We start from the raw sequence: 22,870 nt of genomic DNA on the forward strand, positions 1-22,870 counted from the left end.
TTCACAGACTGATTTTTATACAATAAATCAAATATATTTACACTTTTACACAAAATCGTACACAGGAAATACTGATTTGGCAAATTTACAATTTTCATCCAATACAAGACAGCATTCTGAAACATTACACTTAGTTGGTGAACAAATAATAACGTTATCTTTTATGAATTTGAGTAGACTTGCCTGGGTGAAAGGTGCTTTGTAACCACTTTCTGGTCCAAAAGTAATACATTGGCTGTTGGTTCCTGTTGTTTTGACTGCATCTTTACAGTTGGATCTTTCTTTGTTCCATTTCCATGTGGTTTACAAATGAAAATAAAATATTTACATTTGATTTAATATATATTTTCCTTTTATCAAAAGTGATCAAAATATATTTTTTATGAGGATAGTTCAGTGACATTTAGAAGCGTAATCCCTACCAAATAGTCATATTGGCAGTCCTATGAAGATATCTTTATTACACAATCTGAATGATAAACAACACTCATGCAAGTGTTTGGTGAAGAATGTTTGTCCATTTCTGTTAATTTTCAGTGCAGGTTACAATATTGACACTTCACTGCAGGCATCAAAGTACGACAAGAATGGCGAGTGCCTTTTATATTTCATGGTGTCAGCGTGTCACAGGTTGGACTTTTTTGTACAATACACTTATCACTGTACATTTTCTAAAGAGATGCATCATTACACTTATTTGTTGGTGTATTTCTTTTTATGAAGCTGACAGGTTTGCGCACATGCATGTTGTGGGAGTGGACAGATATGGATTAGAAAGCTGACTGACTGACCCTCTGGAATTTTGGAAGGTTGTTGAGGCAGTGTGGAGGCACAGGAACTACAAACAAAAACCCTGTGCAAAGCTACATGGCATGTAGGCCTATGACAGTGTGGGAGTGGGTGAGGAGGGTGTATGGGTATGCTTTTGGAGAAATGTGGATAGGTGAGAGTATAGAGATGGGATTCGTTAATTTGACCTCTCTCTTCTGCGTCATCCCAAAACAGTGCAAGAAAACATCCAGGCGGGGCTATGATGTCAACGAAACTGCATAACTGGAGGGGTAATTTAACACGGTTTCAACACATTCCAATGTAGCCTACCTCCAGTGAGTTTCAAATTAGGAATAGAGCACTGTGAATATCAGCCAGTCTATTTGCTATATCTGCTTAGGGCATATCCTGGAGCATAGATTAATACAGCCCACAATGCTAAAACTAATCGACCAACTCCTTTTGTAAATTGGTCTGTCTTGAGGATTCCTCCTCTGAGTGAGATGAGTGAGCTCGTAGGATGCTTTCTCACACTGACATAATCCATTTTCTCATTTGAACCGGAACTCTTTTCAATTGTGAACAATATAATGCTACCATTTGGCAGACACCCTCGACTGAAGCACAGATAAAGGCCTGGGTAAGACAGAATCAACAGAAATCTCATTGGTTTCAGGGTTCTTACGTCAATATCAATGTATTACTCCAAAGAACTCAGAGACAAGCTATTACCCTGTGTTGCTGACCTAAAGCACCATGCCAATGAGGGAATGCTAAAGCCAAATGGCTGTCTAAAAATGCACTACATCAGCACAGACTGGTGAAGTAATGGCATACAATACTAGAAATATGTGCTGATACATTCATCATAATATTTTCCTATTTAACATGTCTCCCTCCCTGAGATGCAGTTTGTTGGCATGAAATCCATTTTCTGGAATATCAATAGCTCTTGAATGAATGGTATTTATATGGAAATCTTTGGCATGATATGGTGAACATATGCACAGTACGTCCTGTAAAGCTGATGATGGATCAGAAAATGTTTTTTGGGTCTCATGGTGATGCTTTTGCAGTGTTTCCATTCCTAGCTTACATCCTCAATTACAGTGCCTTCAGAAAGTATTCACACCCCTTTACCTTTTCCAAATTTTGTTGTATTACAGACTGAATTTAAAATTGATTAAATTGAGATTTTTTGTCACAGGCCTACACACAATAACCCATAATGTCAAAGTGGAATTATGTTTTTTGACATTTTTACAAATATATAAAAATGATTTGCCACATGTCAATTTGCCACATAATAACATTTACATTTAAATTTTCGTCATTTAGCAGACACTCTTATCCAGAGCGACTTACAAATTGGTGCATTCACCTTATGATAGCCAGTGGGACAACCACTTAACAATATACATTTTTTTTTTTCTTCTTTGGGGTGGGGTAAGGGGGGGTAGAAGGATTACTTTATCCTATCCCAGGTATTCCTTAAAGAGGTGGGGTTTCAAGTGTCTCCGGAAGGTGGTGAGTGACTCCGCTGTCCTGGCGTCGTGAGGGAGCTTGTTCCACCATTGGGGTGCCAGAGCAGCGAACAGTTTTGACTGGGCTGAGCGGGAACTGTGATTCCGCAGAGGTAGGGGGGCCAGCAGGCCAGAGGTGGATGAACGCAATGCCCTCGTTTGGGTGTAGGGACTGATCAGAGCCTGAAGGTACAGAGGTGCCATTCCCCTCACAGCTCCATAGGCAAGCACCATGGTCTTGTAGCAGATGCAAGCTTCAACTGGAAGCCAGTGGAGTGTGCGGAGGAGCGGGGTGACGTGAGAGAACTTGGGATGGTTGAACACCAGACGGGCTGCAGCGTTCTGGATGAGTTGTAGGGGTTTAATGGCACAGGCAGGGAGCCCAGCCAACAGCGAGTTGCAGTAATCCAGACAGGAGATGACAAGTGCCTGGATTAGGACCTGTGCCGCTTCCTGTGTAAGGCAGGGTCGTACTCTGCGAATGTTGTAGAGCATGAACCTACAGGATCGGGTCACCGCCTTGATGTTAGCGGAGAACGACAGGGTGTTGTCCAGGGTCACGCCAAGGCTATAAGTCACATAATAAGTTGAATTGACTCACTATATGCAATAATAGTGTTTAACATGATTTTTGAATGACTCCCTCATCTCTGTACCCCACACATACAATTATCTGTAAGGCCCCTCAGTCGAGCAGTGAATTTCAAACACAGATTAAACCACAAAGACCAGGGAGGTTTTCGAATGCCTTCCAAAGAAGGGCACCTATTGGTAGATGGGTAAAATAAAAAATCTGACATTGAATATCCCTTTGAACATTAAGTCATTCATTACACTTTGTATGGTGTATCAATACACCCAGTCACTACAAAGATACAGGTGTCCTTCCTAACTCAATTGCCGAAGAGGAAGGAAACCGCTCAGGATTTCACCATGAGGCCAATGGTGACTTTAAAACGGTTACAGAGTTTATTGGCTGTAATAGGAGAAAACTGAGGATGGATCAACAACATTGTAGTTATTCCACAATACTAACCTAATTGACAGAGTGAAAAGAAGGAAGCCTGTACAGAATAAAAAATATTCCCAAACATGCATCCTGTTTGCAACAAGGCACTAAAGTCATACTGCAAAAAAATGTGGCAATTACTGAGTACCACTCTCCATATTTTCAAGCATAGTGGTGGCTGCATCATGTTATAGGTATGCTTGTAATCGTTAAGGACTGGGGAGTTTTTCATAATAATAAAAAAAAGAAACGGAATGGAATGGAGCTAGGCACAGGCAAAATCTTAGAGGCAAACCTGGTTCAGTCTGCTTCCCACCCGACACTGGGAGATTAATTCACCTTTCAGCAGGACAATAACCTAAAACACAAGCCCAAATCTACACTGGAGTTGCTTACGAAGAAGACAGTGAATGTTTCTGTGTGGCCGAGTTACAGTTTTGACTTAAATCTACTTGAAAATCTATGGCAAGACTTGAAAATGGTTGTCTAGCAATGATAAACAACCATTTTGACAGAGCTTGGAGAATTTTGGAAAGAATAAATGGGCAAATGTTGCACAATCCAGGTCAGCTGTAATCGTTGCCAATGGTGCTTCTACAAAGTATTCACTCAGTGGTGTGAATACTTATGTAAATTAGATATTTTTGTATTTCATTTTTAATACATTTGCAACAATTTCTAAAAACATGTTTTCACTTTGTCATTTTAGGGTATTGTGTGTAGATGGGAGAGAAAAATATATATGCATTCCGTTTTTAATTCAGGCTGTGACAAAACAAGAATAAGTCAACGGGTATGAATACTTTCTGTAGGCACTGTATGCTTTTGTATGTTTACAGTACCCACTTCCTTTCAAAAATGACAGCTCTCTCCTGTCCCCATGGTAGTTGTGTGTATGTTAGTCACAGGAGGTTGGTGGCACCTTAATTGGGGAGGACGGGCTCATGGTAATGGCTGGAGCGGAATAGGTGGAATGGTATTAAATACATCAAACATGGTTTCCATGTATTTGATGCCATTCCATTTGCTCCGTTCCAGCCATTTATTATGAGCCGTCCTCCCCTCAGCAGCCTCCACTGCTGTTAGTCCATGGGGTCCTGGCAGTGTGTGCAGTAGGCCATGTCGTCAGAGTAGGGCTCCACCTGGATGGTGGTTCTGTAGAAACCAAACTTGGTTTGGAGGATCTCTGTAGCCTCCTTAAGGACACTCTGGGGATCAGCATTCTCCTCTGGGAAATAACAATAGCCATAACAGATGTCAACAATTGTGCTTTTTGGGCTGTAATGTCTAACTGTTTAGTTGCATGTGTCAGTTGGTTTCTGTTGGCCACTACTGGCAACGTGTGAATCAACATGGTAGATTGTACATGCACAATCTAAATGGAGTGATGTCATGTGTCAGACTAAGGGAGGCTGGGTCTCACCGATGGCTACATGGACGGAGACCAGGGTCTGTCCCGCGGTCAGGGCCCACAGGCGCAGGTTGTGCATAGCCTTCACCATCTTCAGAGAAAGCAACACCTCCTTCACTGAGTTAAACTCTATTCCCTTAGGAGCCCCTGTAGAATATTTGGGGACAGAGGGCTATCCCATTAATAGTCCATTAAAAAAACCTAATAGAACTCAAGGCCATGCTTTATTGTGGTATTTTTCTATAAATAAATTAATTTACAACTGGCTCACTTCAGAGCAGGAGAAACAGAAAAGGCTGTTGAGTTGAGTTTACCTTCCATGAGTATCCTGAAAACATCCCTGAGTATGGTGATCGTGGTCCCCAGGACAAACACAGAGAAGAGGAAGGTACAAATGGGATCTGCTACTTTGTATTCAGGCTGCAACAGAAGGTCCAAAGGAGAGAGTATGACGCGAGCGGGTGGCATCAGATGGCCACTTAGATCATAGGGAGGGTTTCTAATGGAAGAGCAACATCTTGCAGGGTGATGAGAGACATTAATCCCTTCCTACTGAGACTCTGAGCGACATCAATAGCACAACAGTTGTATCTCTCCAAATGGTATATTGTTAGAGGTCAATTTATGACTTTTTGCGATAAGATATGCCAAGAACCTGACATTTTCAGTGAACATGAATATGTTGCACTGTAAATAAATACAGTATAACATGAGCCATAATGTAAATATTTACTGTAAGGTGTAAACACTAGTATTTGTTACTGACCCTGAAGAAGATGACGATGGCAGCCACTAGGACCCCAACACTCTGTAGGAGATCTCCCAACACGTGAATGAAGGCTGCTCTCACACTGGTGTTGCCATGGCCATGACCCAGCAGGGCGTGGGAGTGGCCGTGACCCACATGGGAGTGGCCGTGATCCAAAGGGCTCTGCCCGTTCTCATCTATCTGCTGGTAGCCTGAGCTCTGGGCATGGAAGGTGGTAGAGTGGTGGAGGATGTACGCCATGCTACAGGAAGGAGGGAATAGAGGATGATAACGATGATGTCAATAGTCTAAAGTGCCTTCTTTATCTTTATCCTTCAGTTTTATAGGAGCTGATATTTTTTTTTACGTTAAAAAAATACAACAGGTGAATGGCTGACCCCAGCGAAGGTATTTACTTCACTATGTGTATTTTTTCCACAATCAAGTGCAGATGATTATAACTAAGCCATGATAATGAACCACTCACATGATGTTGACTACGACGGCACAACTGGAGGTGATGAGCATCGCTTGACTGTTGATCTCATAGTCGTTCTTGACTATCCTCTCGATGGCCAGGTACACCAGCACCCCAGTCACTATCCAGATGGACATCGCTGACACCAGGGCTCCTAGGATCTCTGTGGGGGTTGGAGACAGTGACAATCAGTAGCACATATCCATTGACTTATGGAAAGGTCATTTTAAAGCATTGAGACCCTGGCTATTACTATTCAGCTATTACAACATTCACCATGTATTCTGGAGGCTAAATGGTCAAAGGGAAAGTGCATTCAAATATGTTTTAAGGTGGTACGTCATGGGCCTAACCTGAGCGGTGCCATCCAAAGGTCATGGTTTTGGTGGGTGGTCTGGAGGAGATCCACAGGGAGAACAGGCTGACCATCATGCTGCCGAAGTCAGTCAGGAGGTGAGCTGCATCTGTCATAATAGCCAAACTGTGGGCCAGGTAGCCACCTGTAGCACAGAAACAACGGAGATGTCTCAGAGAGCCATAATATTCATGTTTTCGTTTTTGCCACCTAGGAAATGTGTAACCGGACCTTCTCAAATAGTACTTGAATACCCCTGTTTTAGATGCTATTGATGATGAATGAGTCTCATGAATGGAAAGTACAGACTGTGTAAAAAAAATAAAAAATGAAGACTAAGTTTTGATTACCATTACAGCTAAATAAAAATGTACTGATAACATAATGCAAAAACTACAATGCTTGAATGAATCTGAGTCATTAGCTAAACTCTGAAATTGCCTCTTGAAAGGAAATTGAGTAGTACTGTACAAAAGACAGCATGGTTTCAGTCACTTTCATTCCAAATGTCAAGAGAAAGAATTATAGAAACAAGTGGATGACTCAAAGCCCTGGCAGGAAGCCTGGACATTAAATATAAAATATAGAATATAAAATGTCACCGTCATGCTTTCATCACTTTTACCTCCGCTCCATTGTCCTTTGGGCTGACAGGACATTTGTCTTTTTTCCAGGCGAGGATTTCGACATGAAAGGCTGGATGCATTTCAAGGAGCCTCTAAAATATCATTACAGAGAACTGCCCATGGTGCTACTGTGACTCAGATGGTCTTAAACCCAGTTTTCACTGGCAGTGACCTCCACAGAACTTCCCCTTGACTTTAAAGTGTAAGGAACCTGCTCATAGTTTGTATAAATTACAGTTTAGGGCCATTTTTATTTTATTTTTACATATAGGGTAAAACATTACTCTGATCTCAATAGTCAATAGCTTCTAATAAGGGCCAATAGTTTTGTCTGGTTAGGAAAAGCTCCTGGCCCTAGCTATGAAAAAGCATTTTAGACTAATGAATATTATCACCAAGCCTTACCTATGATCTCTCCAATCATGAAGATGAGGCACACAATGGAGGCAATGTACAGCTTCTTCTTAGCCAGCAGCGTGTCATGGTTCTCCTCACTCACTGCTTTGTTACCGTGGCAATGGGCGCCAACAGGCTGCTTCAGCTCGATGGCACCAGCCACATCTCCGTTCTCAAACGGGAAGTTGGGATAGTCTTCTTTGGAGTCTGAAAAGGAACTGGGATGGGAAAGGAAATTACACAACATCATTTATATATTATTTATAAAACATACATACAGTAGGTCTGCCCTGTCTTATGATCTTTTTTTCATAAAAGATGATAATGCATAACAACCTGAAATATTTAGAATGGACTTGCAGGGGAACTGGATGTTTTCATATCTATGGATTATACAAATACACATGGTTTTGGTGGGTTTGATGTTCAGCCCTTCTGTCTGTATCACCTGAGAATTACACATGTAGCACACTCCCACGTCACACACAGTGATCTGGTTAAATTTCAATCAGCAAATATCTCTTTCTCGCTCTCTCTCAATTCAATAAATGTTTTATTGGCATAAATGGGTGGTTGCCACTGATGCCAAAGCAATGTATATGAAGGATTACATAAATGAACAATATGTTTGAGCATTTATACTAATATATATCAACAAAAACAATTATACATGGAAAATAATACACAAAAAAGAAAATAAACCGAACTATTCTCTCTCCATGTGTAATGAGGATTGTGAGACTAATGAGGGGGAAAACACAATTTTGGCTTCCAGGAGACAACCCAGGTCTGGGCCCCGACTCCATCAGTCCAGAGCCCAGGGACACGCAGGCTAAAAGGAGTAAGCCGAGTGGAAAACAGCTTCTGTTTAATCACACCATGGGGACATGGAGGCTATTCAAATGTCTGTCTGTCACACACACAGACATGTAAAATACACAAACATATATCCCTAGCTATTGTGCTCACACACTTCACATCAACACATACACACTGAAGAGCAAGCAGGATTGGTTAACCTCAGGATCGACTCCATTCCATTGAACAAATGGAGGGTTTGATTTGAATGTGTAGGGGGGATTCCTATAGTGGTTCTCAAAGAAGGGATCATATGTCAGATAAAACCTTTCCAATTGAAATTAGGGTGTCCATGTCAATGTCCTAAACAAATGCTTTATGTGATAAATAATAGCTTGTTGCCTTCTACAAGAAGGACTCACAACTGTGAGAACTTATCTTCAAACCAGTATAAATCCCATGCCTGTCCATTTTCACAGCCATGTGAACTGGCCTATTTGCAAAATATCTTCTGATTCCATGCAGTATCATGTTAGTCATGGCATCTTCACATACTGTAGGCTACAATAATGCACAGCAGGGAGCACTGACAAAATGTATATGTTCATCACACAGGAGGCTGGTGGCACCTTAATTGGGGAGAACAGGCTCGTGTCAATGGCTGGAGCGGAATGGGTGGAATGGTATAAAATACTTCAAACACATGATTTGATGCCATTCCAAATACTCCATTCCAAAAATTATTATGTTCTACAATGCTTCTGCAGCAGTGTCTTGTACACTATCAGTCTCTCTTCTCCCTCCCAAACTGTAACTCTCACTGTATTCAGTTATTCCTTCAACTGTCTTGCTACTGTAGATTTTAAAAGGAAATACAATTATTTTGTAAACAAGTAAAGATACAAGTATAATGTATTTGGTGTAGACTATGATTGAGCAAATGTATTTCCAGGTTTCTGTGCTCAAGACAAGTAGACTAAAGGGCCTGAGGAGAGACTCAGTGTATTCACACCCCTTGACTTTTTCCACATTTTGTTGTGTAACAGCCTGCATTTACTCCACAATACTTACCTAAATTACAGAGTGAAAAGAACATGCATCTTGTTTGCAATAAGGCACTAAAGTAATACTGCAAAAAAATATGGCAAAGAAATTAACTTTTTGTCCTGAATACAAAGCATTGAATAGTAATGGGGCATAAAATAATGGGGCAAATATTGTACAATCCAGGTGTGCAAAGCTCTTAGAGACTTACCCCAAAAGACTCACAGCTGTAATCGCTGCCAAAGGGGATTCTAACATATATTGACTCAGGGGGTTGAATACTTATCTAATCAAGATATTTTAGTGTTTTATTTTTCATTAACCTTTAAAAAAAAAGAGAGCATTTTTCTTCCACTTTGACATTACAGAGTATTTTGTGCAGATCGTTGAAGAAAATAAAGACAATAAAATCCATTTTAATCCCAATTTGTAACACAACAAAATGTGTAGAAATTCAAGGGGTGTGAATACTTTCTGAAGGCATTGTATATTTTAAACACTGGAAAATCACATTTGACTGCACTAGGCCTTTAAGAAATACATTTGAAAAAACAGCCTGAAGACACTTAGTTGTTATTTGTTTAGGCCTGCTGTTGTTTAAATTATTAGTCAGCAAACGATTAATCAAGCTGGAAAATGACATTCTGTTTGCTTTGCTCATCCTGGTGAGCCATTGGCACTGTAGATGTGTTGGCATAGGCCTATCACATGCCATGTTGGATAATTTAGGGACATTTTAACCAATAAATGATGGTGCTGTGTTGTTCAAAGGGCTGGTCAAAATATGATGAATCCACTGAAGTCTGACAAACTACTGTTTTCGTGGCCCATTTTACTATCATCTGCGATAAGAGAGCGAGATGGGCGGGAGCGGGCGCGGGAAATCTTGAGGTAATTTGGTGCAAGAGATCTTGACAGCAATCTGAAATGTGATGCCAGAGCGCTATTACCTTGGCGCCTTTTATTGAGTGGGACGTCTGGAAATAGGTCTGTCATAAGGCCAATAGCCATTAATGTTAGCCAGACTGACGAGGCCCCCAATTCAAGCATGATTCATCAAAGAGTTTCCGATTTTCAGACATAAGGGAACTGGGCTGTTCAGCCTGTCTACACAACCTGACACTCTGATGCTGGATAGCAGCCAGTATACCTTGCACTGCTGTCTGTAATTTGGATCCTAGAAGAGGCTCTGCTGTTGCATCCAAATTGTAGCCTATAACATTTTCTCTCCTAATTTAACGTGTAGGAGCAGATTTATCAAATTCTTAATCTGTCATTTCATCTTAATTCCATCCATTTAAAGGTCCAATGCGTACATTTTTATCTCAATATCAAATCATTTCTAGGTAACAATTAGGCTAAGTACCTTACTGTGATTGCTTTCAATGAAAATGGTCAAAAAGAAATAAAAATAGCTTCTTAGCAAAGAGCAATTTCTCAATCAAGAATTTTGCTAGGACTGTCTGGGAGTGGTCTGAGTTGGCAGGGGAAAACTGAAATTGTCACGCCCTGACTCAGGGGACGTTTATTTGTTGAGTCAGGGTGTGTATATTCCGTGTTATGTTGTGTTTTTCTATGTTTTGTTCTAGATCGTGTATATCTATGTTGGCCAGGGTGGTTCCCAATCAGAGGCAGCTGTAGCTCGTTGTCTCTGATTGGGGACCATACTTAGGCAGCCGTTTGGCACCAGTCTGTGTGGGATCTTGTTCCGTATAGGTATGTTATTAGTCTACCTTGGACTTCACGTATCGTTTGTTTGTTGTTTTGTTCGTGTTCAGTACGTTAATAAATATGTACGCTTATCACGCTGCGCCTTGGTCCGTCTCATCCGTAAACGATCGTGACAGAAGATCCCACCAAATGAGGACCAAGCAGCGTGCCCAGGAAGAGAGAATAGTGATGTCTCAGGTGGGCAAATGGTGGTCATGGGAGGAGATATTCGCGGGGAAAGGGCCATGGGCGAAGGTAAATGCCCAAGCAGGAGAGGAGAAACGGCGCCAACCGTGCCGACGACGGACACCCGAGAGGCAACCCCAAGAAACATTTTTGGGGGGGCACACGGCGTGGACGACGAGGCAGCAGGAGGCAGCGACAGGGCGAATCTGCAGACTAGGAGAGGAGGCCACCAGGTTATGGGGGCTATTGGTCCAGAGGGAGCAGGAGTTAATTGGTCAGAGGGAGGAGCTACAGGAGGCGATAAGGGAGAAGGAGAGTGTAGAGGCACGGCGAGAGGAGCTGGTTAGGCAGCAGAAGGAGCGGAGGTTTATAAGGGAACCCAGTCCCGCTCCTCGCACCAAGCAAGTGGTGTGTGTCGCCAGTCCGGTCCGGCCCGTTCCTGATCCCCGCACTAAGCTAGTGGTGCGTGTTCCCAGTACGGCCCGACCCGCTCCTGCTCCTCGCACTAAGCCAGTGGTGTGTGTCCACAGTCCGGTACGGCCCGTTCCTGCTCCCCGCACCAAGCCAGTGGTGCGCGTCGTCAGCCCGGTCCGGCCCGTTCCTGCTCCCCGCACCAAGCCAGTGGTGAGTGTTCCCAGTCCGGCCCGGCCCGTTCCTGAACCCCGCACCAAGCCAGTGGTGCGTGTTCTCAGTCCAGCCCGGCCTGTTCCTGTCCCTCGCACCAAGTCAGTGGTGCGCGTCGCCAGTCCGGTACGGCCCGTTCCTGCTCCCCGCACCAAGCCAGTGGTGCGTGTCGTCAGACCGGTCCGGCCCATTCCTGCTCCCCGCACCAAGCCAGTGGTGCGCGTCGTCAGCCCGGTCCGGCCCGTTCCTGCTCCCCGCACCGGGCCAGTGGTGCGTGTGTCCAGTCCGGCAAGGCCCGTGCCTGTTCCACCGGTGCCTGGTCCGGCACCGGTCAGCTGATCCACTCCGGAGCCAGAGCAATCCGCTCCACCGGGGTCCGGTCCAACTCCAGTCAGCGGATCCACTCCGGAGCCAGAGCAATCCGCTCCACCGGGGTCCAGTCCAGCTCCGGTCAGCCGCTCCACTCCGGAGCCAGAGAAGTCCGCTCCACCGGTGCCCAGTCCAGCTCCGGTCAGCGGCTCCAGTCCGGAGCCTGTACAGTTCGATCCACCGTCGTCGGGTCCAGCTCCAGTCAGCGGTGCCAGACCAGATCAGGGGCGCAACAGGGAGGTGGTGAGAAAGTGGTGGTCACACCCGGAGCCGGATCCGCCTCCGAGGCGGAATGCCCACCCGGCCCCTACCCTGTTATGTTTTTGTGGCGCGGTCGGAGTCCACACCTTTGGGGGGGGGTACTGTCACGCCCTGACTCAGGGGACGTTTATTTGTTGAGTCAGGGTGTGTATATTCCGTGTTATGTTGTGTTTTTCTATGTTTTGTTCTAGATCGTGTAGATCTATGTTGGCCAGGGTGGTTCCCAATCAGAGGCAGCTGTAGCTCGTTGTCTCTGATTGGGGACCATACTTAGGCAGCCTGTTTGGCACCAGTCTGTGTGGGAGCTTGTTCCGTATACACAAGTTTACGCGCTGTATCCCGGGTGGCGCCATAACTCTACACAAATGCATTTCATTTCCGCCGGAAGTTGTTTGCACAACGTCTGCCGGTGTAAACACAGCGATGTCGACGCTAGTTTGGGAACACGGTTCTACTGGAGTGATAAACAACGACATTCTGTTGGAGATCAAATCACCTGTGATGGGAAACAAGTCACTTGCAGAATTTTTGGCAACAAAGAACTGCGAAATCACAACTGTGGCAAACGGAGATAGGGTAGATTACCATATTGCCTGCAATGGTCCAAAAGGCTACTACATGCAGGTACAAATTGGGATGCACTGCACAGGGCTTCAGCACTCCAAGTTGGTGATCTGGAACAAAACTGAGCACCTAGAAATCGAAGTACCCTACGACCAAGGCTTTGTCCAGGGGCATATCATAAGGCTGCACACATTCTACTTTGCCCACATGCTCCCGAAAATTGTTGATGATTTTGTTGAGGGAAGGTTACAGTTCTGCAGTAAATATCTCAGCATTTTAAAACCAAAATAAACTGCCTTATTTAGGTCATGCCCACAGGAGCCAACAGATGTCCATTGTTTACATGATCTCTTTATGCTGTGCAATATATCAGTGTGCCTACTGTTTGAGTGAAAATAAAGTTTGATGTAATTTCAAGCCTTAGAGTGCTACAATTTATTTTAACACAGTTCATAATTCATAGTAAGCTCATACTGTACATAAATAACACTGGATTAATTAATTGTTTTGAGGAAACTAAACAAATGGCTTCAACAAGAAAGATTGCGTGTTTAATCTTAACAGGTATTAAAAAGTAAAATACAAAAGCAGCCCACACAATTACATCACTATGAAAATATTCATATATAATATTAAAAAATACAATGCACGCAGTATTTGTTGTGTTTATCTGTATTTAATGAACAACATGGCTGGGTGTTGGTAGACAGGGACACAGGGCAAGATTCTAAACCTCACTGATCAGTGGACTCTTCAGGTTAACTAGGCCAGCACAGATGGTTAAGATGTTGTCCAGTTTCGGTGCCATGCTGATGGGAACATTCTGGGATAAAATCTTAAACACCTTCAGTCTCTGGATTGCTCTTTCCACATGTATGCGGACATTGGCTACTCGCCTGGTGCGTGTCGTCTCCTCATTGGTCAACTGATTGCGCCTGTAGGTGAAAGCAGGGATGTTCAAACTGACCCTTCTCTCATCAAGCAAGTCTCGAATGGTGAACCCACGGTCCGCCATGACCTCATCACCAGCCCTCAGATAGTCTAGGAACCCACTGTCCATGGTGATAAACGTATCGCTGCTTCTGCCAGCATAGGCATCAGATATAAACATGATTAGCCCATTAGGGGCCACAGCGACGAGATATTTCACAGTGTTGCGTGATTTATACTGGCTGAAAGTGTCACTCCTTGAGTCGTGGTTTGTGGCTCTCTGCATGGCACTTTCGGCACAGTCAATGATGCAGGTGGTTCGAGGGTAGTTCCTCTGAAACGACAAGGGCATGGTGGCACGAATGGTCTCTCTTGGAAGCCAGGGGATCAGGACTTTGAACTGTTCACCCATCACGTCAATCCAGTGACTAATCACAATGCTTGCCATGGATGTAGACACATTGAAGCGGTGAGCAATATCTCCTAATATTAGGTTTAGTTTTAGTTTCATCAACGTCATAAGTATTTGGTCAACAACAGGAAGGGTAATTGATGGCTTACTGAAAGGCAACAACACCGTCACCAGGGTGAAGAATTGAACCATAAGCCGGGACCTAGCATCATCAATGACCGTGGTGCTGGTCACAGTAGGACCCATTTCTGCCTCGCACTGTGTGGCCTTGTCTACTTTAACAGACTGTGTTGTTGAACAGTAAATGTGATCAATATGTGACGGATCCTCCCATTGGGTCTGGGCATCTCGACATTTTGGTGTAGCAGGCTCGGCCTCACAGACAGGCTGACAGGTTTCTGGAGCATCTAAAAAGGGGAAGAGAAAACATGGATGGAGCAAAATTAATGCAGGCATAGAGTCCTCTCACTACAAACATCACAATGGAAAAATGTGTACTACAACATTGCACTCACACGCACACACACAATCATCATCACAACAGCCTGCCACCTTGCATTGTATTTATGATGTAGACTAAGGCACACGCAGGCAGGCACACACACACACACACACACACACACACACAAATTAATGATGTAGCTATCGTGGGCATTGTTTGTCCCATCTCCAAAACAATCAACTGCCTTAGCAAAATACCGGTAGCAATGTTAATGTATGACAACTTCTTCATAATTAACAGTATTGTCAGCTTCATAGCTAAAGTTGCTGAACTTACCCTCAGATTCAAGTCTGCGTTTCTTTATCTGGGGGAGGCAGTGGTCCGCTGGGTGAGTTGACGCCTCTTTGGCTGGGGAGGGCGATTGTATCCCAACCACAACTCTGGGAAAGGATTATCCTTGGTAGGTTTTTGGTCAACAAAGTGATAGGAACAAACAAAAACGTTGAGGGGTGGTTTCTTTAGATTCAATGCCTTCAGCCAGGTCCTTGATTCCGAGTCGGTATCAGGCTTGCGAAAAAATTTAAACAATGGAGCGCATGGACATTGCCTCTTCGTAGCTGGTTTGTGGTCGTAGCACTCTCTATCTAACCACTCGTTCAGGTGCTTTCTCAAGTTTTTGCAACCAACTACCGCACACGTCGTTCCCGAACCACTTTTCTTCATGTTGTAATTGTAATTTTTATATCCTCTTTGTCACTGCGATATCAGTGCTTTGTCGGCACAACGGAGCTAGCTAGCAAAACAAACCCAGCCCGGCAGAACGGAAGTGGATTGCATCGACGGGAGGAGTTCAGGAAGTAGAGCAGAAACGGCTCAAAAACGTGTGTATAGGTATGTTATTAGTCTACCTTGGACTTCACGTATCGTTTGTTTGTTGTTTTGTTCGTGTTCAGTACGTTAATAAATATGTACGCTTATCACGCTGCGCCTTGGTCCGTCTCATCCGTAAACGATCGTGACAGAAATTATTGGTAGAGAGGTTTGGAACTCTCTTTCTTATTGGTCTATTAACTAATTTACCGCCTGATGATGTCACCAGGCAGGCCAAGACACCATCCCACCAAAACAGGCTGAAATTTAAGGCGTTTTTTTCCAACAGCTCTTACACTTATTAAATCACATTTTATTTGTCACATGCACTGAATACAACAGGTGTAGACCTTACAGTGAAATGCTTACTTGCAAGCCCTTAACCAACAATGCAGTTTTAAGAATCACAAAAAAATACAATATAAAATAATACTAAATAAAAGTAACAAATAATTAAAGAGCAGCAGTAAAAACAACAATAGCGAGGCTATATACAGGGGGTACCGGTACCGAGTCAATGTGCGGTGGCACCGGTTAGTCAAGGTAATTGAGGTAATATGTACATGTAGGTAGAGTTATTAAAGTGACTATGCGTAGATAGTAAACAGAGAGTAGCAGCAGCGTAAAAGACCGTCCGTCCTGTATTGACGCTTTGCCTGTTTGATGGTTTGTCGGAGGGCATAGCGGGATTTCTTATAAGCTTCCGGGTTAGAGTCCCGCTCCTTGAAAGCGGAAGCTCTACCCTTTAGCTCAGTGCAGATGTTGCCTGTAATCCATGGCTTCTGGTTGGGGTATGTACGTACAGTCACTGTGGGTACGACGTCATCGATGCACTTATTGATGAAGCCAGTGACTGATGTGGTGTACTCCTCAATGCCATCGGAAGAATCCCGGAACATATTCCAGTCTGTGCTAGCAAAACAGTCCTGTAGCTTAGCATCTGCTTCATCTGACCACTTTTTCATTGACCAAGTCACTGGTGCTTTCTGCTTTAGTTTTTGCTTGTAAGCAGGAATCAGGAGGATAGAGTTATGGTCAGATTTGCCAAATGGAGGGCGAGGGAGAGCTTTGTACGCATCTCTGTGTGTGGAGTAAAGGTGGTCTAGAGTTTTTTTCCCCTCTGGTTGCACATGTAACATGCTGGTAGAAATGAGGTAAAACAGATTTAAGTTTCCCTGCATTAAAGTCCTACAGGACGGTAGCTCTCCAGGAACAGGGTTGGGCGGTCCTGATCTAATGTATATAAAACACAGGGAAATCATGTTTTTGACTGCACTGGGCCTTTAAAAACACATAGGCTATATTGACTCCATCCTCTCCCAAATGGTCATCTTGAGGATTTCTCATGCATGGGTGACTATAACTGTAAAGACCGTCCTGCTTTGCTGATCTGAAGATATGGTGACACTGCAACACCCACACCCCCACACACTGTGGGCACACTTAAACAAACATGCCATAAACATAAACATTCCCCATTTCACGCTGCAATACTTTCCAGGGTTGGTGTTACCTGCTGCAACATCAGTCTCTCTCTCATAATTATTGTCCCAGACTTGGAATGCATGGTGCTGTCAAGCAACCTATTTAATTTATACTACTCTTTTACAATATCAAAGCTCAGATTGTATCAAAGTCCTATTGTCATTGTTGAATGCACACTGCTCTCACTGGCAGAGTTTACATAATAGGACCCAGTTAGCCTATCTGTACAGTTTTTGTCACTTTGGTTTAGTAAGGGCAAGCAGAATGGTAAATAGCGTTAAAATATAACTATATTGTGTTGGTGTTTATGGAGGGTCGAAATCTGTGACTTTGAGAGTTCTTTAAAGGTCATGAACAGTCAAAATCATGTTTTTCATGATATTTGGATGAAACCAGATCAAAGTATGATGACCAAAGTATAAAAAATTACTGCTGCTTCTATATTGATCAAGTTTGATCATAAAGTTACTGGTCCCCTCCCCCATGCGAAACACTTGGATTCAGAAGTCAGGATTATTATGGGGAAGGGTGACATCACCATAACGCTAATTTTAATACACCAATTCTATTATGATATTCTCTTACCTAATTTAAATAAGTACCACCTTGTACTCAACATCGGAGAAGGCGTGTTTGCAGAGGGGAGTGGTTTATAAAGCTAGATAGCTACTCTACTGGTGCCAAAACATGACTGTAGGGTGTTAACAAATATAAGTTTGCACCATTCATCTATGGCAAAGATGCTTAGCTCAGCCAGCATGGAACAAAAGGGGGGGGGGGGCATTCAAAACTGATGCAGTTGTCATGTCAACACGTCCTTCAGTGCTGCTGTGAAGTGCATCACAAGAGACATGCCAAACAGGAGATGTATAAAAAAAAAATGACATAATCGATGCAATTTCAATGTTGTTTGAATTGCTTTGTTTATCACCAAATTTGCTTGAGATGATTTTACTGCAACACTGCATTTCAAAGAGCTGTCAGTCAAGGCGAGCTCATGAATATAAGCTCCCCGCCCACTTAGCCTGTCTTTTCAAACTTCCTGGTAGTTAGCCATGAGAGAGAAATTACTTTTTTTAATGTGAGCATTTCTATCACAAAAAAATATTATGGGAATCAGAATAACTATTCGGGACCTTCAACTTCAAATGTAAGTAATGTTATTAAAATCTAATTGCATTTTCGGATCATTTGATTTGATTAAAGACATTAAAACCGTTCTTAGGCTCTATACAAATGTCTGTATACATATAACACATATCTCATATAACACGTGTTTCCTGATGCTAATATATCAAATTAATCTAGCAAATATTCAATTTTTTTATTGGAAATTATATGGTTAGCCCAGGTGAGGTTGACTAATTAAATCATACTGCAATTTAAATACAAATTCAAAATATGTGAGTCCACTTAAACCCAACACAAGGCAAATATATATATAATATCGTGGGGCATTTCCTATTGGCCTATTAATGCCATCAACTTAACATACTTTTGGCTTCCCACTGGACACAGACATCAGTTCAACGTCTAGTTTTTATTTACATTTGGTTCAGTTGTCAACTAACGTGAAATCAACAAAAAATGTCAACATGTCATTGGTTTTAGGTCGCAAACTGGGTAAAAAAAATACGAAAATCCCTAACATTAATTACTTTTTGCAAATCCAAACAGTTTTCCATGTTGATTCAACGTCATCTTATATTGAAAAATATATATATATATGTGGAAACAACGTTTATTCAACCAGTTTTTGCCCAGTGGGTGATGACACATTTCCTTGGAGATAGCCAGGTCTCGCCAGCACTCTCTGAATCCAGTGTAGGCCCAATTCCCATGTGATGATCCACATGTACTTCCGGAAGGATAGGCTATTAGCTATTCGTATTGCAATACATTCCCAAAATCAATAAAACATCAAGGATTCTATGGTTTATTTGCTACGATAGAAGTTCATTATTTCCATTCAAGTAAATAACCAACTTGAGTGGCAAAAACAACGAGCATTTGTCAAATGTTTTCTGTACACGCAACTGCTGTCCATGGTGCTGAAATCAAATAATCTTCATTCAATCTTTTGTGTTTTTGCGGTTACAATTTCTATGCCATTGGTAATCGAGTATTAAACCCAATAGGCTACTAAAATAATAGACTAATAGTTTTCGTTTAGGTTAAACAGTATTTAGCATTTTTTTACACATAAATAGGTAGGCCTAATAATCTATATAGCTTTGTTATTTTTTATATACATGCTACATATAACTAACTAAACATGGCTTTTTCCCCATTTCCCCATGCACATTTTAAATAGTTAGATTAGATAATAACAACTATTTCAAGGATTCTTTCTTTTAAAAAGCTTTTCACATTCTTAAATACATTTTCTGTTTTCTCTTGGCAGCACATTGGTGTGCTCAACTGGTAGAGCACGGCGCTTGTGACGCCAAGGTAGTGGGTTCGATCCCCGGGACCACCCATACACAAAAAAATGTATGCACGCATGACTGTAAGTCGCTTTGGATAAAAGCGTCTGCTAAATGGCATATTATTATATTATTATTAAATACATTTTCTGTTTTCTCTTGGCAGCACATTGTAATGCATGTTTTTTTTGTTGCCGAAAAATATAGCTCACTAAATAAAATTGCCTACAATTTTGTATCTGAACATTTTAATAGTGACGGATAAAAATCTGCAATCCCCCAGTGAGTTTTTTTACTATTACTTAAAAATGGGTTAATAGAATTGCTACGGTCTCAGGGTGTTTCACCATTCTCTCATCAGATCTCGTAATGAGAGATGATGAGTTTTTACCAGTGATCATTTAACTTCCCTCGGGCTATCCATAAAATACTGTCCAAAACGAAGCCAAGCATGGAAATAATGTGTTCATTCAGATAAAACCTTTCACACACTGCCTGCTTATTGGCAGCACCCGGACAGGATAAGAAAAGACTCGGCGTGAATAAAGCAAAGTTAGGCACTACCGTTCAATTACACTGTATCCTTGGAAATTATAGGCTACAAATGTGAATGTCTTCTATTTGCAGCGTTAGCTGTCCCCGCATGGGATGGGTAGCCTACTTCATGGTAACATTCATTTTCGTTGCATTACCGCATGTTTTCAAGAAACAGGACTAATTCTATCAGTTTGATTTTGGTTGCCTATGTCTACAACAATTACAATAAGCTACACTAACTACAGTTTTTTAAAAACAATCACAGCACAAGATAAATAGTTTACACCTACTGCCCTGCACCTTAGCCTAAATATTTTCAGTTTAATAAACCCTTAAAATTACTGCATTCAAAAAAATAGAGCAGTCTACTGTATGTCTGTATAATTGTACAAATTACCATGAAATTATCCCTCTTTGTAGGCTAATGCACAACCTAGAATATCAGAATATGGCATGTAGAATTAACCAAATATCACTAAATATCATAACATCTACATTATTTTTGCTTAATATGAAATAATCACAGCTCAAACATGAAGAACAAAACTGCGCATTACCTTTTCAGTGAATACATTTTGGCATTCATCTCGTGCACGAGGTGAGATTTCTCGGAATTTCTTCCTGAATTCACAGTGGTATCCATGGTCGTGTCTTGTCACCCGTTGTATCTAGCAAATTAAGCAGAATCTGAAGATGTGAAGGAGTTTCACGGCGATCAGTCCGACTGTATCTTAAATGGCACTGAGATAAGTCGTCCAAGCCATTCCTACTGTGCTAATAAAACGAATGAAATCCTTCATGGCAATAAGTATCACCAGTTGCAAATATTAGACCCGATACAAACTAGTAGCCTACTCTCAATTCCACTGCTGTAGTAGCCTATAGCCCAAGTGGTCAAATTAGCTGTGAATGTGCATGCGTTTGCTTTGGTGCAGCTACAAGTCACAGCTGACTGGAAACAGCCCTTAAAGGTATCGACAGCGTATGTGTCAGCGTCAAAAAAAAGTGGTGATTGGGTCCTTCGGTGCGGTGCAACAGCCTGTAGCTACAAGTAGGCTGCTATCTATTATTGAAAGCTCAATTAACGTCGTGGACATTGACTATAGCCTACAGTTTATTCAATGACCATTTCTAAATTAAACGACATTGTCATGACATGCAAATAGCCTCAGACATTCAACTTTTCAGCATTTGCTAATTCAATATCAGGTTGCACCTTGGCCAATGACAGGAGTAGACATTTACATTTACATTTACATCATTTAGCAGACGCTCTTATTCAGACCAGACTAGAACCAGCCAGGATAAATCTGAGTCAAATCCGCGTAATACCTTTGGCACACATCTAGCCGTAAGGATGGAGTATAGAGATAGATAGAGGACTATAGTGCCCAAAATCCTGTTTTAACATGGGCAGCGCCATTGAGGACTTTCACCAATTGGAGGTAGTCAACTGGGTGGGACTTCCTATGGGTTAAAGGAAGGATCACATGATTCCATCTGGGTCATCAGGAGAGATCAGCCATTCCATAACTACAGGTGGCAGTAAAACCCCAACCTTGCTTTATATCTTTTCAAACAACACACTACAGTTGGCAGTATGCACCCTTTCAATTTATTTGCCAACTCATAGAAGTAGTAGAAGAAGAAAACGGACTACTTCAAAATGGAGATGGCCTCAATGGCGCTGCCACAGATAAAACAAGGAGCCAGGGCCTCATTTCCCAGTTGCGATGTAACTTAAGCAATATGATGATCGTACCAGATGCATCGTTATTTATGAGCCTTTTTAAGAGTGTTTCCCAACAAACAGGTAGCGAACCTGTAAAAGCGACAGCTAAGAGTGTCGTTGGGAGCGTGTTCGGTTATTCACATGATCCCGTTAGGGGAGCTGTCCAGTTCCCTGGTGCTGAGATCGATGCCGCAAACACGACTAATAGCCGTATTTCATGTGAAACGTAGGCTAGGCATATACATTTTGCAGACTAGTTTTTATGAATAAAAATAAAGAACATCATAATCTACAAACTAACCATTTCCATCATGTAATGTTCATTGATTTCAAGATCTGAACCCCAGTCGTCTTCTTTCCTCCACAGTGCTTCAGCACACTGCACCACAATACACTAAGTGTACAAAACATTAGGAACACCTTCTCTTTCCATGGCATAGACTGACCAGGTGAATCCAGGTGAAAGCTATGAGCCCTTATTGACGTCAATTGTTAAATCCACTTCAATCAGTGTAGATGAAGGGGAGGAGACAGGTTAAAGAATAATTTTTAAGCCTTGAGACAATTGAGAAATGGATTGTGTATGTGTGCCAATCAGAGGGTGAATGGGCAAGATAAAATATGTAAGTGCCTTTAAACGGGGTATGGTAGTAGGTGCCAGGCACAGCAGTTTGAGTGTGTCAAGAACTGCAACACTGCTGTTTTTTCACGCTCAACAGTTTCCCAACTTGACACAACTGTGGGAAGCATTGGAGTCAACATGGGCCAGCATCTATGTATTCCATCTTATTTTTGGGAAGATTTAGGCATTCTGATAATGATTAAAAAAATCAATTTTACCCCACCCACACACACAGATTTTTTAGGGGTGCATTTCCTGCATTGGTAGGCCAAAGTGTTGGAGCAGAAGAACAAAAGTCACTGCGTGAACACACCTGGATATGGATGCCTTGCTGAGGCCGTGTCCATACCCAAGGACCTGGAGGAAACTCCCTACTGCGTAAAAGCGCAAGGCTGTTAGAAGCTGCACCTCAGCACTCAGTGCAAAGTTGCAGCGGGTTGGTCGGCTGATTGAGGGAGACACAAGATCGAGCAGTCTAAGTATCTCCTCTCGTGGGAGCCTGTATTTTCGAAAGATAGCCCCATCATTGTGAGTCTGCAAT

At 42.4% G+C, this 22,870-nt stretch overlaps 1 protein-coding gene across 1 annotated transcript; it reads right to left on the reverse strand.

Annotated features, from left to right (window-relative positions):
- Window positions 1-4,321: 4,321 nt before the first annotated feature.
- On the reverse strand, window positions 4,322-20,889 carry slc30a2 (solute carrier family 30 member 2). Its single transcript, XM_041865146.2, has 8 exons — window positions 20,533-20,889; window positions 7,327-7,535; window positions 6,294-6,440; window positions 5,950-6,103; window positions 5,481-5,724; window positions 5,029-5,134; window positions 4,727-4,861; window positions 4,322-4,531 (listed from the first exon to the last, which is right to left on the reverse strand). The coding sequence occupies exons 1-8, from the start codon at window positions 20,616-20,618 to the stop codon at window positions 4,386-4,388; spliced, it is 1,227 nt and encodes a 408-aa protein (XP_041721080.1). The 5' UTR covers window positions 20,619-20,889; the 3' UTR covers window positions 4,322-4,385.
- Between the last annotated feature and the right edge of the window lie 1,981 nt (window positions 20,890-22,870).

This window comes from Coregonus clupeaformis, chromosome 36 (genome assembly GCF_020615455.1).
Source record: "Coregonus clupeaformis isolate EN_2021a chromosome 36, ASM2061545v1, whole genome shotgun sequence".
Classification (NCBI taxonomy): domain Eukaryota; kingdom Metazoa; phylum Chordata; class Actinopteri; order Salmoniformes; family Salmonidae; genus Coregonus; species Coregonus clupeaformis.

Bases quoted from the DNA above. Each gene is read 5' to 3' on its own strand.
- slc30a2 (XM_041865146.2), bottom strand. From the start codon at position 20,618: ATGGATACCACTGTGAATTCAGGAAGAAATTCCGAGAAATCTCACCTC. The intron at 6,104-6,293 runs GTTAGGCCCATG...CAACCCCCACAG, and splicing joins CTTTGGATGGCACCGCTCAG to AGATCCTAGGAGCCCTGGTG. The intron at 5,725-5,949 runs GTGAGTGGTTCA...TCCTTCCTGTAG, and splicing joins GCCGTCGTAGTCAACATCAT to CATGGCGTACATCCTCCACC.